At 40.8% G+C, this 16698-nt stretch overlaps 1 protein-coding gene across 11 annotated transcripts in view; it reads left to right on the top strand.

Moving 5' to 3' along the window:
- NEBL (nebulette) overlaps positions 1-16698 on the top strand; it is a 146203-nt gene that overhangs the window by 115710 nt on the left and 13795 nt on the right. The window contains exons 10-24 of one of the 11 annotated variants that reach the window (XM_088654297.1): positions 2617-2721; positions 2920-3027; positions 3569-3679; positions 4792-4902; positions 5043-5153; positions 6915-7025; positions 9128-9238; positions 9516-9626; positions 10001-10105; positions 10971-11063; positions 12453-12545; positions 12970-13074; positions 13922-14093; positions 14946-15038; positions 16264-16389. In XM_088654297.1, coding sequence (XP_088510423.1) covers positions 2617-2721; positions 2920-3027; positions 3569-3679; positions 4792-4902; positions 5043-5153; positions 6915-7025; positions 9128-9238; positions 9516-9626; positions 10001-10105; positions 10971-11063; positions 12453-12545; positions 12970-13074; positions 13922-14093; positions 14946-15038; positions 16264-16389 — 1666 coding nt within the window. The remainder of the gene's footprint in view (positions 1-2616; positions 2722-2919; positions 3028-3568; positions 3680-4791; positions 4903-5042; positions 5154-6914; positions 7026-9127; positions 9239-9515; positions 9627-10000; positions 10106-10970; positions 11064-12452; positions 12546-12969; positions 13075-13921; positions 14094-14945; positions 15039-16263; positions 16390-16698) is intronic. The other 10 variants (XM_088654301.1, XM_088654300.1, XM_088654298.1 and 7 more) reach the window with 10 other exon arrangements.

Here is a 16698-nt window from a genome sequence, read left to right as displayed (position 1 = left end):
TCTACCGCCACCGCCCTTAATTCCTGCTCTCTTTCCTGTAGCGCTCTCACCTGTTCCGCAAGTTGTAGCCGGTCGTCCTGGACCTTCTTAGTCTCTTCTTTAGCTGCCTTCAGTTCCCCCTGCGCCTGCAGCGACAGCTGCTGCAGTTCTTGCTGGGCTTGCTCCGCGATCTGCCGCCATCTCTCCGCCTCTGACACGCTCATCCCGGCAACTCCAAAGTAGCCCAAAAAGGATTAGGAGGTTGCTGTCACAGTGGCCGGAGTGGACTACTTCAGAGTAACGACGCTACGCAGCTCTGCATTTTATTCTTTTATTGGTGCTGCGTATTTACAGTGCTGAAGTCATTGCTATTTACACGGAGTGATGTGATCAGTCGGTTTCAGAACCTCCTAATGGCTTTTGGCGCGTCTTTCTCCAACACAAAAGCTTTGGCAGACCCATCCTCTTTCCCCTCCTCTTCCTGCGTAGTTCTGGAGTTGGGGGGATGGGTCTCCCCCCCTTATTCGCCCCTTCCTGTCCCACCTGGGACCCTGGCTCCTCTACCTTGCCTGAGCCTCGGACACGACTTCCTGCTTCCCCACTGGAATCGGAACTCTCTCTGCTTTCCCCTGTGCTCGGTGATTGGCTTGAACTCAGGAGGGGAGGGACTTCGCGATATCCCCTGTCCCTCACACATACTTTTTTCAATTTTGTGATAAATTTATTGGCTCAAAAAAGAACTAAGATTCAAAGATGCATTTAAGGTAAAATGGATAAAATGCATTTTAAATATAAATATTGCAGTTCTTGTAGAAAGTAGTTTCCATGAAAAGAAAGAGGGAAGATAAATGTTAAAATATCTGGCAGATTTTTAAAAGAGCTCTTTGTAATCAGAGGAGTCAAATATAGATTAATCATCTTGCACTACTCAATCTGCCACTATACCAGTAGCACTATAGTTTGTGAGGGTTTTTTGTTTTCTTTTACCTTTTTGGCTCCTCTTCTTCTTTTTAAATAACATTTTCATAAACTTCTAACCTTTATAACAGTTAAAAAGAATTACCTGTAGCACATCAGTATTTGTATAAGCTAGATGTAGAAAGACTTCAGATTGCATGCCACCAATCCTCTTATTTCTAGGATATGATTTGAGGTAGCTCAACCTAATTCACATGCTGCAGAGTAACACCTCCACACACCCTGGTTTTGTTTTACTGTGAAATGGGCTTTTTGCTCTCACAGTACAAGCAATTGCTTTATGTTGCAATCATCAAGCCTGAATCATGCTCATGCGGTTTGGCAGCAAAGCTCTGTTCTGAAAGGTGACTTGTTTTTGGTTGACGTTCACCTGCAGACCTGTAGGCACAGCATGTAGATGGGAAAATGCTTCCAGATTTTGAGTGCTGAGCTCCCTGCCAATTTAACTAGGTGGTCCATTGTAAAATCTCCTTAATCCATGATTAAGGAGATGGATGAGAAGGATGACCTGTCTTGTGATATTGAGGGTTGTTTGAAATAAATGGGGTCGTTAGCTTCTCCCAACTGTGCCTTCCTGGGTACTCAGTTCAGTTGCAGAATAATTCAATGGTCAGAGAAAGTTGCTTTTGGGATGTGTTGTTTTGTTTGCTATGGTTTCCACTGCCTTTCTAAGCTCTCTGTCCATTTCTGAGTAAAAAGTGCAGATAGTTGCACTGTGTGTGTAGTACAGGTATCCATACTTTTATACTACTTTTCTGAGTTTCTAATTTTATATTAGCAAATTGACTAATTGCATTTCACTTTTAAAACAGGTAGAGGCTGCACAATGTTTGCTTGGCTCCACTAGGAGGCAATAAGAGACTGTCAAATTGAGCTCACACTATTTCTATAATTTTCAACACTTGAGCTTCTTTGGGTTATTAAGTTGGGATCCAGGGCTACACATGATCTACTGCATACCTTCACCCCCTGAAAAGCTGCCCTTGAAAGTTAGGTGGACCCTCTGGAGCAGGATTTCATCAGCCATGATAAGATAACCACTGCCACTAGATTAGGAAACCAGCCGTGGCCCCACTCCCTGGAATCACTTTGCACAGGAAGATTGTTTATGAATCCTGAACAGCCCCGAGGCTGTTATATGTCCTGATCTAAAGTTGCACATGTGCTGCAGTGGGGTGGAGGTATGTGCCATGCTACTGCATGTGATTACGATCTAGCACCAAACATTAGCTATGAATTTTGGAGGGATGGAAAACCTTGGACTCTGCCCTGCTTAGAGGTGATCAGCGCTGTGCAGAGGTGTAGACAGCGCCATGAAAATACCTTCCAATGCTACATGCATGGTCCAGATTAAATACTGGAATTGCCACAAATCACTCAGCATGTTGTTTCCATGTGCACATGTTGTCCTCACTGGATAAGAGCCTCATCTGTTGTTGTATTTTATAGAAACCGTTTCACAGTTTTACACTTTTGCTTTAAAGATGAATTCTTACAAACTTTGAAACAAAGTTGTGGGTTTAAACAACAACAACAACAACAACAATGACAACGACAACAACTACAACAACTACAATGAAATATCATTATAGTTTTATGGGATTTATATTAACTGACAGTTTTGGTCTTTTATATATATTTGCCTATTATTTGTTTCAGTATGAATATAAGAAGCTGTTTGAGAAAAGCAAGGGGCTGTACCATTTCGGACTAGATACAGCTGAACAGATGCACCACAAAGAGAACGCAGTGCTCCAAAGTCAGGTATGCACACAGTGTGCACAGTCCAGTAGCTCTGCAGGCTTGGATTGTGTGTTATGTACAGCATATATGTTTGGAAGGAGGGAAATGCTTTTCATGCGTAAAAGAGAATTCAAACGCAAGGAAGCCCCTCCTCTCTGAATGAACGCACTGTCGGTTTTAAAAATTGCTGTAGTTTTGATCCGCACTCTCTTCTGTTAGGTAAAATACAAAGAGAAGTATGAAAAATCAAAAGGCAGGGCCATGATGGAATTTGTGGATACGCCGACTTACCAAGTTTCAAAGGAGGCTCAGAGGTGTCAAAGTGAGGTTGGTGGAATGATTTTGGAAATTATTACTTCAATACATTGTTCAATACATTGTGCTGCTGTGGCGTTTGAATAAGGGTTGTGGGTAGTTCTTTCACTATGATGAAATGCATTGGTCACAGCCTAAGGAGATAATTCAGCCTAGTTCTCACTCAGTTTGGATATTGGATCCACCCCCCCCCAAAAAACTGGGCAGCATACCAACTTGACACACTGCATACTGGTTTTTGAAGTCCTCGCACTTTCAAAACCATTTGCAGCAGCCCATGCTGCTCTTCAGGAAACAACCACATGTTCAAAACAGGCTTCAACACATGGAACAAGTTGAGCAAATCTTTGGATCCTGTTGTGTCTCCTATTTGAAGTTGAAATAGCTGTTTTAGAGACTCACTTTGATATCCTCCAAATGTTTAGATTCTGTATCTTTATGTTTTGGATTGTTCAGTGAAAACGTTTTGCCTCTTGCTGCAATATAACTACAGTTTACATTAAATGGCATGCAATTTTATAGTCACGTATATAAAATTTTATTTCGTGCACAGAAAATATATCGAAAAGAATTTGAAGATAAACTCAAAGGAAAGGCAGCACTGGACTTAGACAAGACCCCGGAATTCTTGAACGTGAAGCGTGTTACTCACCTGCTCAAAGAGGTACAAGCTCTAATAAGTCAGAAGATGGAAGAACCACCTCTAGTGACTTCTTGTTTTACTAAGTATATAATATTTTGGTAAGAAAGAAGTCGTTGTGATGCAGTTTGCATAGCCACAGAACTGCAGTGTGACAACAGCGGATGGAGCAAGTGAGCAAAACAAGGAGGCCTTAGTTGTGGGTGAGCATGCTGGCAGAGTGAGAGCAAGCCTGCCATTGGGCAGGCTGGTGACACAGACATGCCTTCTCAGGCTGCCCCTGTTGCTGCAGCTACCTTCCTAATTTGCTTGCTTGCCCACTTGCTTGCCCACATGACAGGGTGAGTGAGGCCCCGGTTAGCACAATAGTTAAGTGAGGTTGCCAACTCACTTAAAACCATGGTTTCTGATTCTTGTTTGCTGGCCAACCACAAACGATGTCTTGCCACTCTCAGATAATCGTGCCAAATCATACTTAAGCTTCATTAAAGATTGTTTGCTGTGATGTCTGAATTGACTTGAAGCTTCAAAGATACCTGGAGATAAATTGAAACAATACCTCTTGGTTTGTCAATCAAGGAGGAACGCATATCTTCTGGAGACAGTGTCATAAACTGATGTAACTCTGGGTTATGTTTTCTGCAACATTAGTGTGATATCTTTCTACATGTTCATTTCAATCACAAGTACTCATCATGCTATGTAACTCTGATTTGTGGATAAGTGCCTTTTGCGTTGCATTTAGTGCACCTTTGTGAATAATGATAGCATTAGCAGAACGTGAGTGACAGGGTCATTTACTTGTCTGTAATCTGGAAAAAAAACCCTACCATCCATAGCGGAAGCTCTTACAGTTTTATAAAGTATCTGTAGTAACTAGTTGTATAAAAAGAAGAATGTGGTTCCCCTGCTCCCAGGAGCAAGTAAAGATTACAATCTTTTCATTCTTGGTGCATCCTATCTTTTGATTTCCCAATTCTATTTTAACTATGGTAAATGTGCACTATCTAATTCATATTTTATAGAGATTTTCAAAGTATTCCTTGAAATATTTAATAAGAACTTTTCCTTTTCAAGATCTTGCTCACGATTTAAATCTGAGAAACCTTTCCCCCCCCTTTCCTTCAAACCTTCAGAAAGAGTATAGAAAAGATTTGGAAGAAGGGATGAAAGGAAAAGGACTGACAGTGTTTGAAGATACGCCAGAGTTGATTAGAGTGAAAAATGCAGCTCAGATACTAAATGAGGTAGGTTATGTTAGTAAAGGTTATTAATGTCATGGAAAGTGAGCCCTTCACAAAGCACCCAGTGACACATCTGCTTAGTTTTTAGAGCCTATGAAAAAGTCCATGCTTTGAAACTGTTTCCAACTTTTTTTTTTTAATAGAAGGAATACAGAAAAGATCTGGAAAATGAAATAAAGGGAAAAGGAGTCAAGCTCATCTCTGAAACTCCTGAGGTTCAAAAAGCAAAGAGAGCATCTAAAATTGTTAGTGAGGTCAGTAGAGCAAAACATTTAAAATTATTCCTTTGCATCTTTTATGGAACTAGCAATTAATTGGCAGATCAGCACAAGAAGAGCAATAAAGCTGAATATAACTACTGAACATAGCTGCCAAGTTATCCCTTTTTTAAAGGGATTTTCCCTTATGCTGAATAGGCTTCCTCACGAGAAAAGGGAAAACTTGGCAGCTATGCTACTGAATTTCAGAAACACTTTCTGTATTGTTCTCAATACAGTATATAATTTTGCTATGTATATTTATATACAGTATATAATTTTGCTATGTATATTTTCAATTTATTGAAAATCTTTGTAGAAATCTAATGCAGCACTGTTTTTGAAACGACGTGAAAAAGGGATACCATGATGGAGTTCTTTGGCAATGTAGCTTTGTATTGCCAAAGGCATATTAGGTTACCTGGGAGTAAGTCCCATTGAACTGAATGGGCCTTGCTTTGCCTATTGGGGGTGCCAGAACGTTCAGCCAAAAGGCCAAGATGGCGCCTAGAAGGCTGGGTGCCTTTACGAGCCATTGGGCAAGAGCAGGGAAATCCTTGCATTTCCAAGGTGGCCTGAGGAACGGGTCAGGGCTTGATCCTTGTTTAAGGGACAAGCTGCCTCCCCTCCAGCCTTCCTTTTGCAGCAGCACCTTCCCTCCCTCCCCATTTCCCACTGTGAGGCAAAGCCCCCCCCTCCATTTTGGATTGCAGATTGGTTTTCTTTGCTTACTTCACACTGAATAGCGGGATGGAGTGCTATATGGTCTGCTATGTTGTTTAAATAGGTTAATCTTCTTGACTTGGTCACTTTTGGCAGTTTCGGTGCGGGAAAAGGAATAGTTTGGTTTAGCCTGGTGACGTCCTTTGGGCATGTTTCAGCTGATGGGTTGGCACCAAGGCTAACTTCTTGGACTCTTGAGGTTCAGGGGCTGGGATAGGGGCCTCATTTGAGGCTAAACTCTCTCATCCACTTGTGGTTCTGTGGTCTTGGGGGGTGTTGATAAGGTAAGTCTTTCCTTCTCTCCTTTACGGTATGGGCCAGGAGTCAGGACACGCTAGGGAGTTGTGCAATGGCAGGTTACCCAATGACTATAGTTATACAGTTAAATTAGTTTCTGCCCCATAGGCACCCCCCCCCAATGATTTTAATTTAAGGTCTAAATAGAAGTGGCCCAGTTCAACCCAGCTTATGTGTCTACCTCGGGGTACAAAATAAATATTCAAAAGCAGTTTATTCAACACACACACCTTCCAACACATTTTTAATAATATATATGCTTATTTAGAAAATTAGGATGTGTTAGGGCCGGCTGAAAACAAAATGTTCATTTTGAGTTAATTATTTATAATTTATATCACTCGGTAATCCCCAAGTCATGTAAAAGTTACCTTTACAGCACAGGCTATTTAAATTAGGAAGTGTTCCTTGTATACTAAAAACAAACAATTTTTTAAATAAAAAACACCATTGCTGAAAACTCCCCATGTATCTCAACAGAATTTTAAACTACCATTATTAAAGGGTTTGACCATGTGTTTAATATGCAAGCCTTCTAAACACTCTGACACATTTATTCATTTTATAGGTGTGCAAGAACTCCGCTGTAGAGAGAAACCACTTGCCTAAATTGTAAATTGGGCTTTGAGGGCAAAGGTTTTGAATATGCAATGTGTATCATTTAAAGGTGTTCTGCTCTCTCCCACCCATTCCATTTCAAATAGACCCTGATATATATATATTTTCTTGTGTGCACAGAAAGAATATAAAAAAGACCTGGAGACTGAAATTAAAGGGAAAGGGATGCAGGTTGGCACAGATACTCCTGAAATACAGCGAGCCAAGAGAGCATCTGAAATTGCAAGCCAGGTTTGTTTAAAATGCTTCTTGAAATGGAACTGTATGCCAGGGCCGTCTTAAGCATGTCAGGCGCCCTGGCGCTGTGGTGCGGAGATTATCCGGCGCCCCCGCCCCGCCCGCTTCTTGCCATGGCTGGTGGGCGGGTGCAGCGCCCAGTGGGGCTGCCGCACGGCTCTGCCACGCAGTGCCCCCCTGGCAGTCCGGCGCCCCGCACCACCCAGCCTTCCCCTAGAGCCGACCCTGCTGTATGCTTTATAGCGTGATATAAGGTAATATGACAACTTTTGGAATTTATAATTGGTTTCGCAAGAGTGGAGCATTTTGGTCTGGTGTCCAATCTGCACCATACATTTAAAGCACTCTTATACCATACCCCTTTAACACCCGTGGTTTGCTGGAAGTTAAAGCTGAAGTTAAAGGTACCGAGAATTGTAAGGAGACCCCTCAAAGAGCTACAATTCCCAGCACCCTTAACAAACTGCAGTTCCCGGTATTCTTTGTGGGAAGCCATGACTGTTGAAGTGGTCTGCTTTAAATGTAAGGTGCGCTTGTGACCCTAGACCAAAATATTCAACTCTTGCAAAACTGAGTATGAATTCCAAGAGTTGTCACGGATAGGGGTTGTAGTTGGACCACCAACCTAAGCTGGTGGAAGGCAGACCACCATACCACCAAGGTCCCCTGTGCCTTAAGTGACAGCAGTGGGTCTAGGAGAACTGTCTAGCTATGAACTCGGTCCTCTGAGGGAGTGTCTCTCCATCTAGAGCAGGCTGAACACCACTCAGCCAGACAGAGGAACGACTCACTAACAGCACCTCATTGTTGTCTGAATTAAATGTCACTTTATCGGCACCCATTCAGCCCATTATCAGAGCCAAGAACTGATTCAGTACATCCACTCCCTCACCTGCAGAAGACAGGAAGGAGAAATGAAGCGGTGTGTCACCTGCATATTGGTGACAATGCACTCCAAAACTCTGTATGACCCCACTCAGTGGTTTCGTGTAGATGTTAAACAACATTGGGGACGGAACTGATCTATGCGAAACCTCAAACTGGAGAACCTCACAGAGCTGAGCAGTGCTCCCCAAGAACCACCATCTGGATCTGGCCACCCAAGCAGGAGTGGAATCACTGCAATGTGGTTCCCCCCAATACTCAGCGCAGACCCCAGAAAAACAACATGGCTGATGGCATCAAAAGCCATGTAGGAGAATCTGCAGAGTTACACTCCCAGCTCTCTCCTGATACAGATCATTGTACAGGGTGACCAAGTCAGTTTCCACACCAAACCAGGTCTGAATCCCAATTAGACTAGATTCCAAGTTGGGTCTCTTTTGGAAGTGCTTTAGTACTAGGTTCTGGTGAGGGTATTTCATATGAAATTGCTCACACACCCAAACCCAGCAAGACTAAACCACCTGCATGTTGGCTGATGTTCTGGGAGTTCAATCCTGCTTTCTTCAGGGAACCGTGTCTTCAGCCGCATGTCCATCTACTTCACACCTGATCCTACATACAATGTCAGGTGTGGGATGATTAGGTGTGGTTTTGGGAAAATTGGCTTGTCGGCTAAACAAGGAGCAAGGACTTTCATAGAATCATAGAGTTGGAAGAGACCACAGGGACCATCCAGTCCAACCTCCTAACCCCCTTTCATTGATACCTTACCTGTAGAAGAACAGACATTCTCATTTGCATTGAATGTCAAAATCAGTGGTAAGCATTTATAAGACATAAGTGTTCAAACCTTAAACTAGTTAGTGGATCTTGTGACAGATAAATTTAGTCCTTTCTGAATTACATCTGTTATCTATAATGCTAAATAATATGAATTCATCCATTGATTCGGGGCAGTGAAAACAGGAGTAACCTGAAATAAAGTACTACAGAGATTTTTTTTAAAAGAAACAGTTTTGTTAAATGATTTTCTTCCTTAAGGAACATCAGATATGTGTGAGTATCTCCTATGGAGTCAATGTTCTGAGAGTATAAAGGGACATTTTGACCTTCATGGGTGCTATTTAATAGAAGCATGCAGATTAAAGCAGGATCTGTATAAAAGCTTCAGCTGCTATAGATCTGAGTATTTCCTGATCTGTCCTCCACAGAAAGAATACAAGAAACATCTAGAAATGGAAATTAAAGGGAAAGGCATGCAGGTGGGCATGGATACTCCTGATATACAACGAGCAAAGAAAGCTTATGAAATTGCAAGCCAGGTTAGTGCAGAATGCATCGCTTCAATGACATTTACAGTAAAATACAATGGGCTTTTAAACATGTTTTTTTTTTTTACGAAATCCTTTTGAAAGCAGGAAGTATAGAAAAATAATAAAAACTGAATCTGACAGAAGCACAGCCAGGCATCAGAAATCTAGTTTGTGTTGCAAGCGTACCCTTTTGAAAGCAGCACACATGAATTATTCCAGCTGTATTGGTATGAAAGGCTAAAGATATTGTATGTCTAAGAATTCATTAACGTTCTATTTCTTACAGAAAGAATATATGAAGGACCTGGAGACTGAAATCAAAGGGAAAGGAATGCAGGTGGGCTCAGATATCCCAGAGATACAGCGAGCAAAGAAAGCTTCTGAAATAGCCAGCCAGGTGGGTAGGGAATGAAGAGTAATTAAGTGGTGCTTGCAGTTCGGAAGTGTCCTCCTGCGCACAGGGCTGTTCGTTTTGTTCTGATGTGAGTCTTATTTTTTAATAAGTATGCATGCTACTTATGGCGGTGCATTTATTTTAATGTGTGGATGCTAAAATAAAAATAATAAAAGATACAGACTTTAATTCTGAGTTATGTTAAGGCCCAGTTTACCATTGTATAGGAATTCTGAAGCGACAGTAAAGTAGGCTTACACACATTTAAGCCTATTTAGTTGTTTAATTGCTTAATACACACATACTTACTTTGATACTAATACTAATAATGTTATTATTTATACCCCACCCATCTGGCTGGGCTTTCTATTTTGTAGAAAAAGTACAAAGATGAAGCAGAGAAGATGCTGTGCTCCTACTCTGCTGTTCCAGACACTCCTGAAATCGAGAGAATTAAAAACACACAGAGAAATATCAGTGCTGTAAGTAGCAACAATCCAAATTTTAAGGGAAACTCTTTAAAAAGTTCAACATCAAATGAACTCTCTTGTGTCCCAGGCAGGCACAATGAAAAATGTACCATTCATTGCCCCCAAGCCAATTGCATACCCTTGTTGGTAAAGGTTGCACCACTCCTGTGGGGGTGGGGGTTATTGTTATTATTTTGTTTCCGTTTGTTATCATATTGTAAACTGCCTTGTGATCCTCAGATGAAGGGCAGTATAGAATAATAATAATTACAAAAATAATTTTTACAGTACTGTGGGGAAAGGTAGCAATACAACAGTTTTTTTTGAGCAGTGCAATCTTACACACAGTTATGTGGACTTAAACCCCATTTAACTCAATGGAGCCAAATTTATTATGGCATAGGTTTTTATGGACCAGTGAAAGTATGAAATTTATTCTACTCCATTGTTGGTTTATACTATAATAAATTTATTAGTCTTTAAGTGGTGGGACGCTGTGATGGAGGTGAGGGTAGCCTTGCACTATTTTTAAAGGGCTACAAAACATGTATACTGTACGGGCAAGTGCTCAGCCTTTATCAGATGCTAAGAGCCAGGACAATTAAACCTTAAACAGTTCCAAAACATCTGTGGATATCACTGCGAAGTGTGCTACTTGTTAGGGCTTTTCCCAATGTGCACTCTTTTCATATGAGGTTCCAGTAAAGAAAATGAGTTTGTTCGTTCTTGTGGTGATTGAGTTAGTTTACGGGAAGCTAAAACAACAGAGGTGGTATAATTTAGTATTTGGAATTCTTACAGCAGAACGTAGCGTTGTTGTTGCAAACTTGTGCCAGGAAGCATACCTTCATAATCATTTTTCTGTTGTTCAATGAAGGTATTGTACAAGAAAGTGATAGGAGCTGGTACAGCAGTAACAGAGACTCCAGAGATTGAACGAGTAAAGAAAAACCAGCAAAATATTAGTGCAGTAAGTTTTTTTAAAAAACAAATGTTCCTTTGCACAAATTTTTATTATTGCTGTTGTTATTGTTGTGCGAAATGCATTGTATTTAAAATACTAGAAACAAAAATAGAACTATAAAACTGACATTCCAAGTGAAATATATCATAACTCAGCATGGATCAGATTCCTTCGCCCACCTGCATTTGAAACCCTGGCAGCAATTTGGAGCAAAGAAGCAGTGGACACAGGAAGAGTTAAGCACTCTCCCCTTCTTTCATCCTCCCAATTCAGGAGCTATTTACAAAAGAGGGGGGGGGGAAGCCCAGCCTCTTAATATATGCATGTAACTCTTAATCTCAAAGGGACGTGGGTGGTGCTGTGGTCTAAACCACTGAGCCTAAGGCTTGCCAATCAGAAGGTCGGCAGTTCGAATCCCGGCGACAGGGTGAGCTCCCGTTGCTCGGTCCCTGCTCCTGCCAACCTAGCATTTTGAAAGCACGTCAAGTGCAAGTAGATAAATAGGTACTGCTCTGGCGGGGAGGTAAACGGCATTTCTGTGTACTGCTCTGGTTCACTAGAAGCAGCTTTGTCATGCTGGCCACATGACCCAGAAGCTGTCTGCGGACAAACGCCGGCTCCCTCGGCCTATAGAGCGAGATGAGCGCTGCAACCCCAGAGTCGTCCATGACTGGACTTAATTAATGGTCAGGGGTCCCTTTACCTTTACCTTAATCTCAGGATTGTGGGTTTGAGCCCCATGTTAGGTGAAAGATTCCTGCATTGCAAGGGGGTTGGACTAGATTCTCATCATAGTCCCTTCCAACTCTGCAGTTCTATGATTCTTTCCCCTGATTATATATGCACGAAGTTTCATTTTTCTTGTATATCTCTGTCTCTGCAGTACTTCTTGAGGAGTCTCGGTCCAACACCCAGTTTTGCAACTTCTTACGATATCCTTCTGACTTCATCAGAATGTTTGACTTTGTATCGTAAACACTGAAATGAAACAAATTCCCAACCTGCACTTAATATTGTTGAAAGAGGATAGATCTATTGTTTGATCTATTTTAGGGAATATGTGTCAGTTTTTAGACTTCCTTTCCTTTTTTGCTCACCAACCCTGTAACTGCAGTAAAAATCCCCGTTGAACCAAATGGAGGCTGTACAGCAGCAGCAGCAGCACTAATATACCGCAAATTATATTTAAGTTAGTAATGCTTCTCTGTGCACATATTTTACCAATGAAATACAAAGAAATAATTACGTATACAGTATACAGCTTTAAATCCCGAACTAATTAGAACACCTGGAATTTAAACACCAGGTGGTGCTTAATGCAGTGCCTTATTTATCATTGTTCAGTTGCAATGTTACTTATATATATATATATATATATATATCTGAAATTAATAGGCTTACTATAAAGGGCAACCTGGTAAAGCAACTGCTGTCAGTGTCACTCCTGAGATGGAGAGGGTCAAGAAGAATCAAGAAATTATCAGCTCGGCAAGTCCTTTGTCTTTCCTTGTTACTTTTTATTGTTTCGGATTAATAAAGAATTTAACCTTTCTGTGATGAGTGCATCATGCCCTTAACAAATTATGCCCTTAATAAATTAATTTTGAATCTTTAAGAGTACTATAGAAATGTGTATTTATCCATTTGGCCTAGTGACTGCTAATAATGATGTTTACTAAAGTACAGTCTTACATATTTTTGTGTCATGCGTTATTAGCTAGACAGTTACAAATTGTAGTGAAGGCCAATGACTTTGAATGGGTAGACCAGTGCAATGCGCATTACCACATCTCCACAATTCCTATTCGTTTTGGGATAGAATGGTAAAAGAATATCAGTTGCGCATGACATTAAGCATGCTTTTCCTGTCAAGTTGTGCACACTCGAAAAATCCATGTGCTGTCTTTTGCAGGTCAAGTACAGCAGAGATCAGCAACAGATGAAAGGTAGACCTAGTATGATTCTAGACACACCTGAGCTGAGGCATGTCAAAGAGACACAAAACAACATCTCAATGGTAGGGTACATTTTTCACCTAGCTAGTGTGTTCTGAAGAACGGTAGCTGTAGATTGGATTGGATTGAACCCTTCATTAATCTAGGTAACTAGCACGATGCGCCTAAAGTCTGGACTGAGTTTTTTCCCTTACACAGTGGTTTTTGGGGTGGGGTTTGCTAACTGCATTTAAATGTTGCATATTGCTATACTAATAAAATGATTTCCCTAACCATTCACTCGTGTGGCTTCTTAAAGACACTTCACGTGGTTCCTCTCTGTTTCAGCATTGCATATTTTAACTGGAGAGGGTGATACACACACACACTGCCTTGTGCCTGTGCATGTTTTTGATTTGTGTGCGCAAGTGGAATTATGTATGTGTGAGTGTGCTGTGTATATGACCGTATGTGAGGAATGGGGGAGGGAGGCTTTTTAAAAAGCATATCAATATCTGTAATACCTTGAAAAATCATACTAATTTGAAATTTTATCCTAACATATTGATATGGAGCATTTGTGCTTTCTATAGTTGAAATTGTATGAAATGTAAGATGATTTTGAAGGGTTTAGCACCATCATTAGCATGTGAATGTGACACTAAATGCAATAGACTGCATGCGACTTTCTATCTGTATACAAAAAAATAATTACGTTAAGAACAACAACAACCAATGACGACAATGGTAATTGCACATCTATTGGGCCTTGTAGCAGCAAGGAACAATTGCATGACGGTGGTTAGCAGCTTGAAATAAGCAGAAATGTCAATGCCCAAGAAAAAAAATGGTGACAGTGCCTATCTTCTGCAGCTCTCAATACACCTTGTTATTGGATTAGAAAATAATAATCTCCCCACCCCGCTCCAGGTCAAATACCATGAAGATTTTGAGAAGACAAAAGGCAGAGGTTTCACTCCAATAGCAGATGATCCTGTGACTGAACGGGTGAGAAGAAATACCCAGGTGGTTAGTGATGCTGCGTACAAAGGAGTCCACCCACATATAGTTGAAATGGACAGGAGACCTGGAATAATTGTGGGTAAGTTTCTACTCTGTGCTTTACTGGCCCAAATATATTATGTGGGCCAGCTTGGCAGAATAATCTTGCTCTGTTATTTACTTACTTACCTAGCTATCTTGTTCTGTCTAGTTGCAGTGTTATCTGTATTTGATGTTTTGTACCTTTGTTTCATATGCAATTCCTTCTTAAGATTAAAATGATAGGTCACTTTTGGGTTATCAGGCGATAATTGTCTGCTGCGGAATTCCTGATTGCAGTCACCTCTGAAGTAATGAGTATAGTAATTAACAGAACAGATGATAAGATGAAAGGTATTTTAATCAAACATTAATTTGCTCAACAAAGGCTGAAAGGTAAAGAAAGAGAGAGGCACAATATAAAAAGTACTTAAATTGTTAATATGAGCAGCCAATTATTAGCATTCTTAACTTTCTTTTAAAAAATGAAAGTAATCACAGAAGAAATCGCCATTTGGCTTTTGCACGTAGATTAGCAGAAAAGGAATTCAGCTCCATGATTTTAATACCTGGTATGATGAGATTTTTTATTGTTGGAAAGGTCGTGTTATTTTTATTTGCAAACTATAAGGGCTGACCTGTGCATTGAAATGAAAATGAGATGCATTCATTCTTTTCCTTCAGTACCACACTAAGAATCTCATAAAGTTATTTCTGCAATGTTGGATAGTATTTATGAAACTATGAAGCCACAAATCATATCTCACACATTTTCAAATGTTATTTTTCCCATGGTCAAATCCATGGTAAAACCAATCTCCATGGCCCCCAGGGATTATTTATGCCTTCCCTGATAACATCTTTGTGCTTTTACTTTCTTCACCCACTGTCTTACTGTTTCTTTTTGGGAAAGACCTCAAAGTTTGGCGCACAGATCCTGGCTCCATCTTCGACATTGACCCTTTGGAAGATAATATTCAGTCTAGGAGTCTACATATGCTTTCGGGTATTGTTTAACTCCTGATTTTCTCCAGTGCTTGATTGTAGTCAAGTAATATTTGACCAGCCCATCTAATGATGTAGTTGCTGCTTTTCAGAACTGATTTGTGTGAGCACAGAAGCAATTTTTTTAATGGGGTGGCCGCATTCATGTGAATTGTCATTGGGCTGTGCACTAATTCACTGAGTGAGGCTTCATTTAGTCCACATATTTGCATTCCCTGAGGCAATTTACTGACTTCTGGACTGGCCTAAAGGCTGCAGATCTAATTCCCACTACTGTCTAATTTAAGCACTGGATTTTTTATTACAATTATGAAATGTATTTAATATCACAACAATGGTTAGTTTAATTTTTGCTATGGATCACATGGCTTGGCTTATAGAAAGATCCAGAATGCAATTTAAAGTTGGTGATGAGTCTTGTGGGTTTTCTATCAGCTGCCTAGATTCTGTGGCTAAATGCAAACCATTTAATACCACACCACATCTCAAAAAGAACAACACATAACCTCCATGAGCTATCCATTGTATCCTTTATATAACTGAATAACTAAATATAATCTGCTTGCTGCTATGATTTTACACACACACACACACACACACACACACACACACACACACTTTCTATAGCGCCCTCCGAGGATCACAGGGGAGTTACCGGTATAATCCATATTGCAGCAAGTTTCTGCATGGTTCCTCTTAAGGCTAAGCAACACAATTTCCTTTGGGCAGTAAAATGTCTTATGCCACAGCCATAGGAGCTTAACTCTTAGAGGCCAAGGTCCCTTCGCCCCCACCAATAAAATATTTGAGGGGGTTGCTCTCCCCAAGTTGATGGACATTGCCATTCAAATGGTGTGTGCGCGTCACGCCATGTGATTGATTATGCAGGGTGGGGCTTACCTGGCCTTCCCAATACTGTATTCAAGTTGGCACCACTGGTCACAGCTGTACCAGTATTTGTGGGAACAGTCTGTGCGTGGCCCTAGCCAGAATCCAATAGCGGCATTCCTGTGCGAGCAGATTCCCCTACTTGCACATTTTAGTGAGCTCATGGATTCCAGTTATTAGTATCTTTGGGCAGCTTTGCACAAGATGTTGCTGGCATGGGAAGTACCCAAGTTGTCCGCCCTGTTATTTGAATAGAAACAAACAAATAAAGAAGCTCCCTCTTACTCTACTCCTCTGTCCTATAGCTATTTACTGCAGTATTGTGTTTCCCCTTGTAGAAAAAGCAAGACGTTACAGTAAACAGCATTTCCGTTCTACCAGTACTTCTGGCGTTGGAGATGACAAGTCAGAGGGCTCTATGTTTTCTTGTTCCAGTGAGGTAACAAGGCCATCTAATGAAGGAGGTACCCATAGATGTCCTCTGTTCCCTTCTGATTAACAGTCACAGTGTGCCTGTTTCCTTGCACATCTCCAGGTTAACTCAGCAACCCTTGTTTGCCCAGTAAACAAACAGCTGTGTAATGTCAAAGAACCCTTGAGATAGCCAGTAAGATTTTGGTGTTTTTTGGTGTTTTTTTGCATGCAGTGTTTGATTCACAGGTCTTAATGCCTCTTCTTGGGTAGCTATAAACATACTTGTTAAATAAAATATTTTTTTTGTTTTAACCAAGCTCGTCTACCTCTGACTTCAGCTGTGTAGAGTGCAAATAACT

This window comes from Zootoca vivipara, chromosome 11, assembly GCF_965207765.1.
Source record: "Zootoca vivipara chromosome 11, rZooViv2.hap1.1, whole genome shotgun sequence".
NCBI classification, from domain to species: Eukaryota; Metazoa; Chordata; class Lepidosauria; order Squamata; family Lacertidae; genus Zootoca; species Zootoca vivipara.
This window is presented reverse-complemented; position numbering and strand designations above follow the sequence as displayed.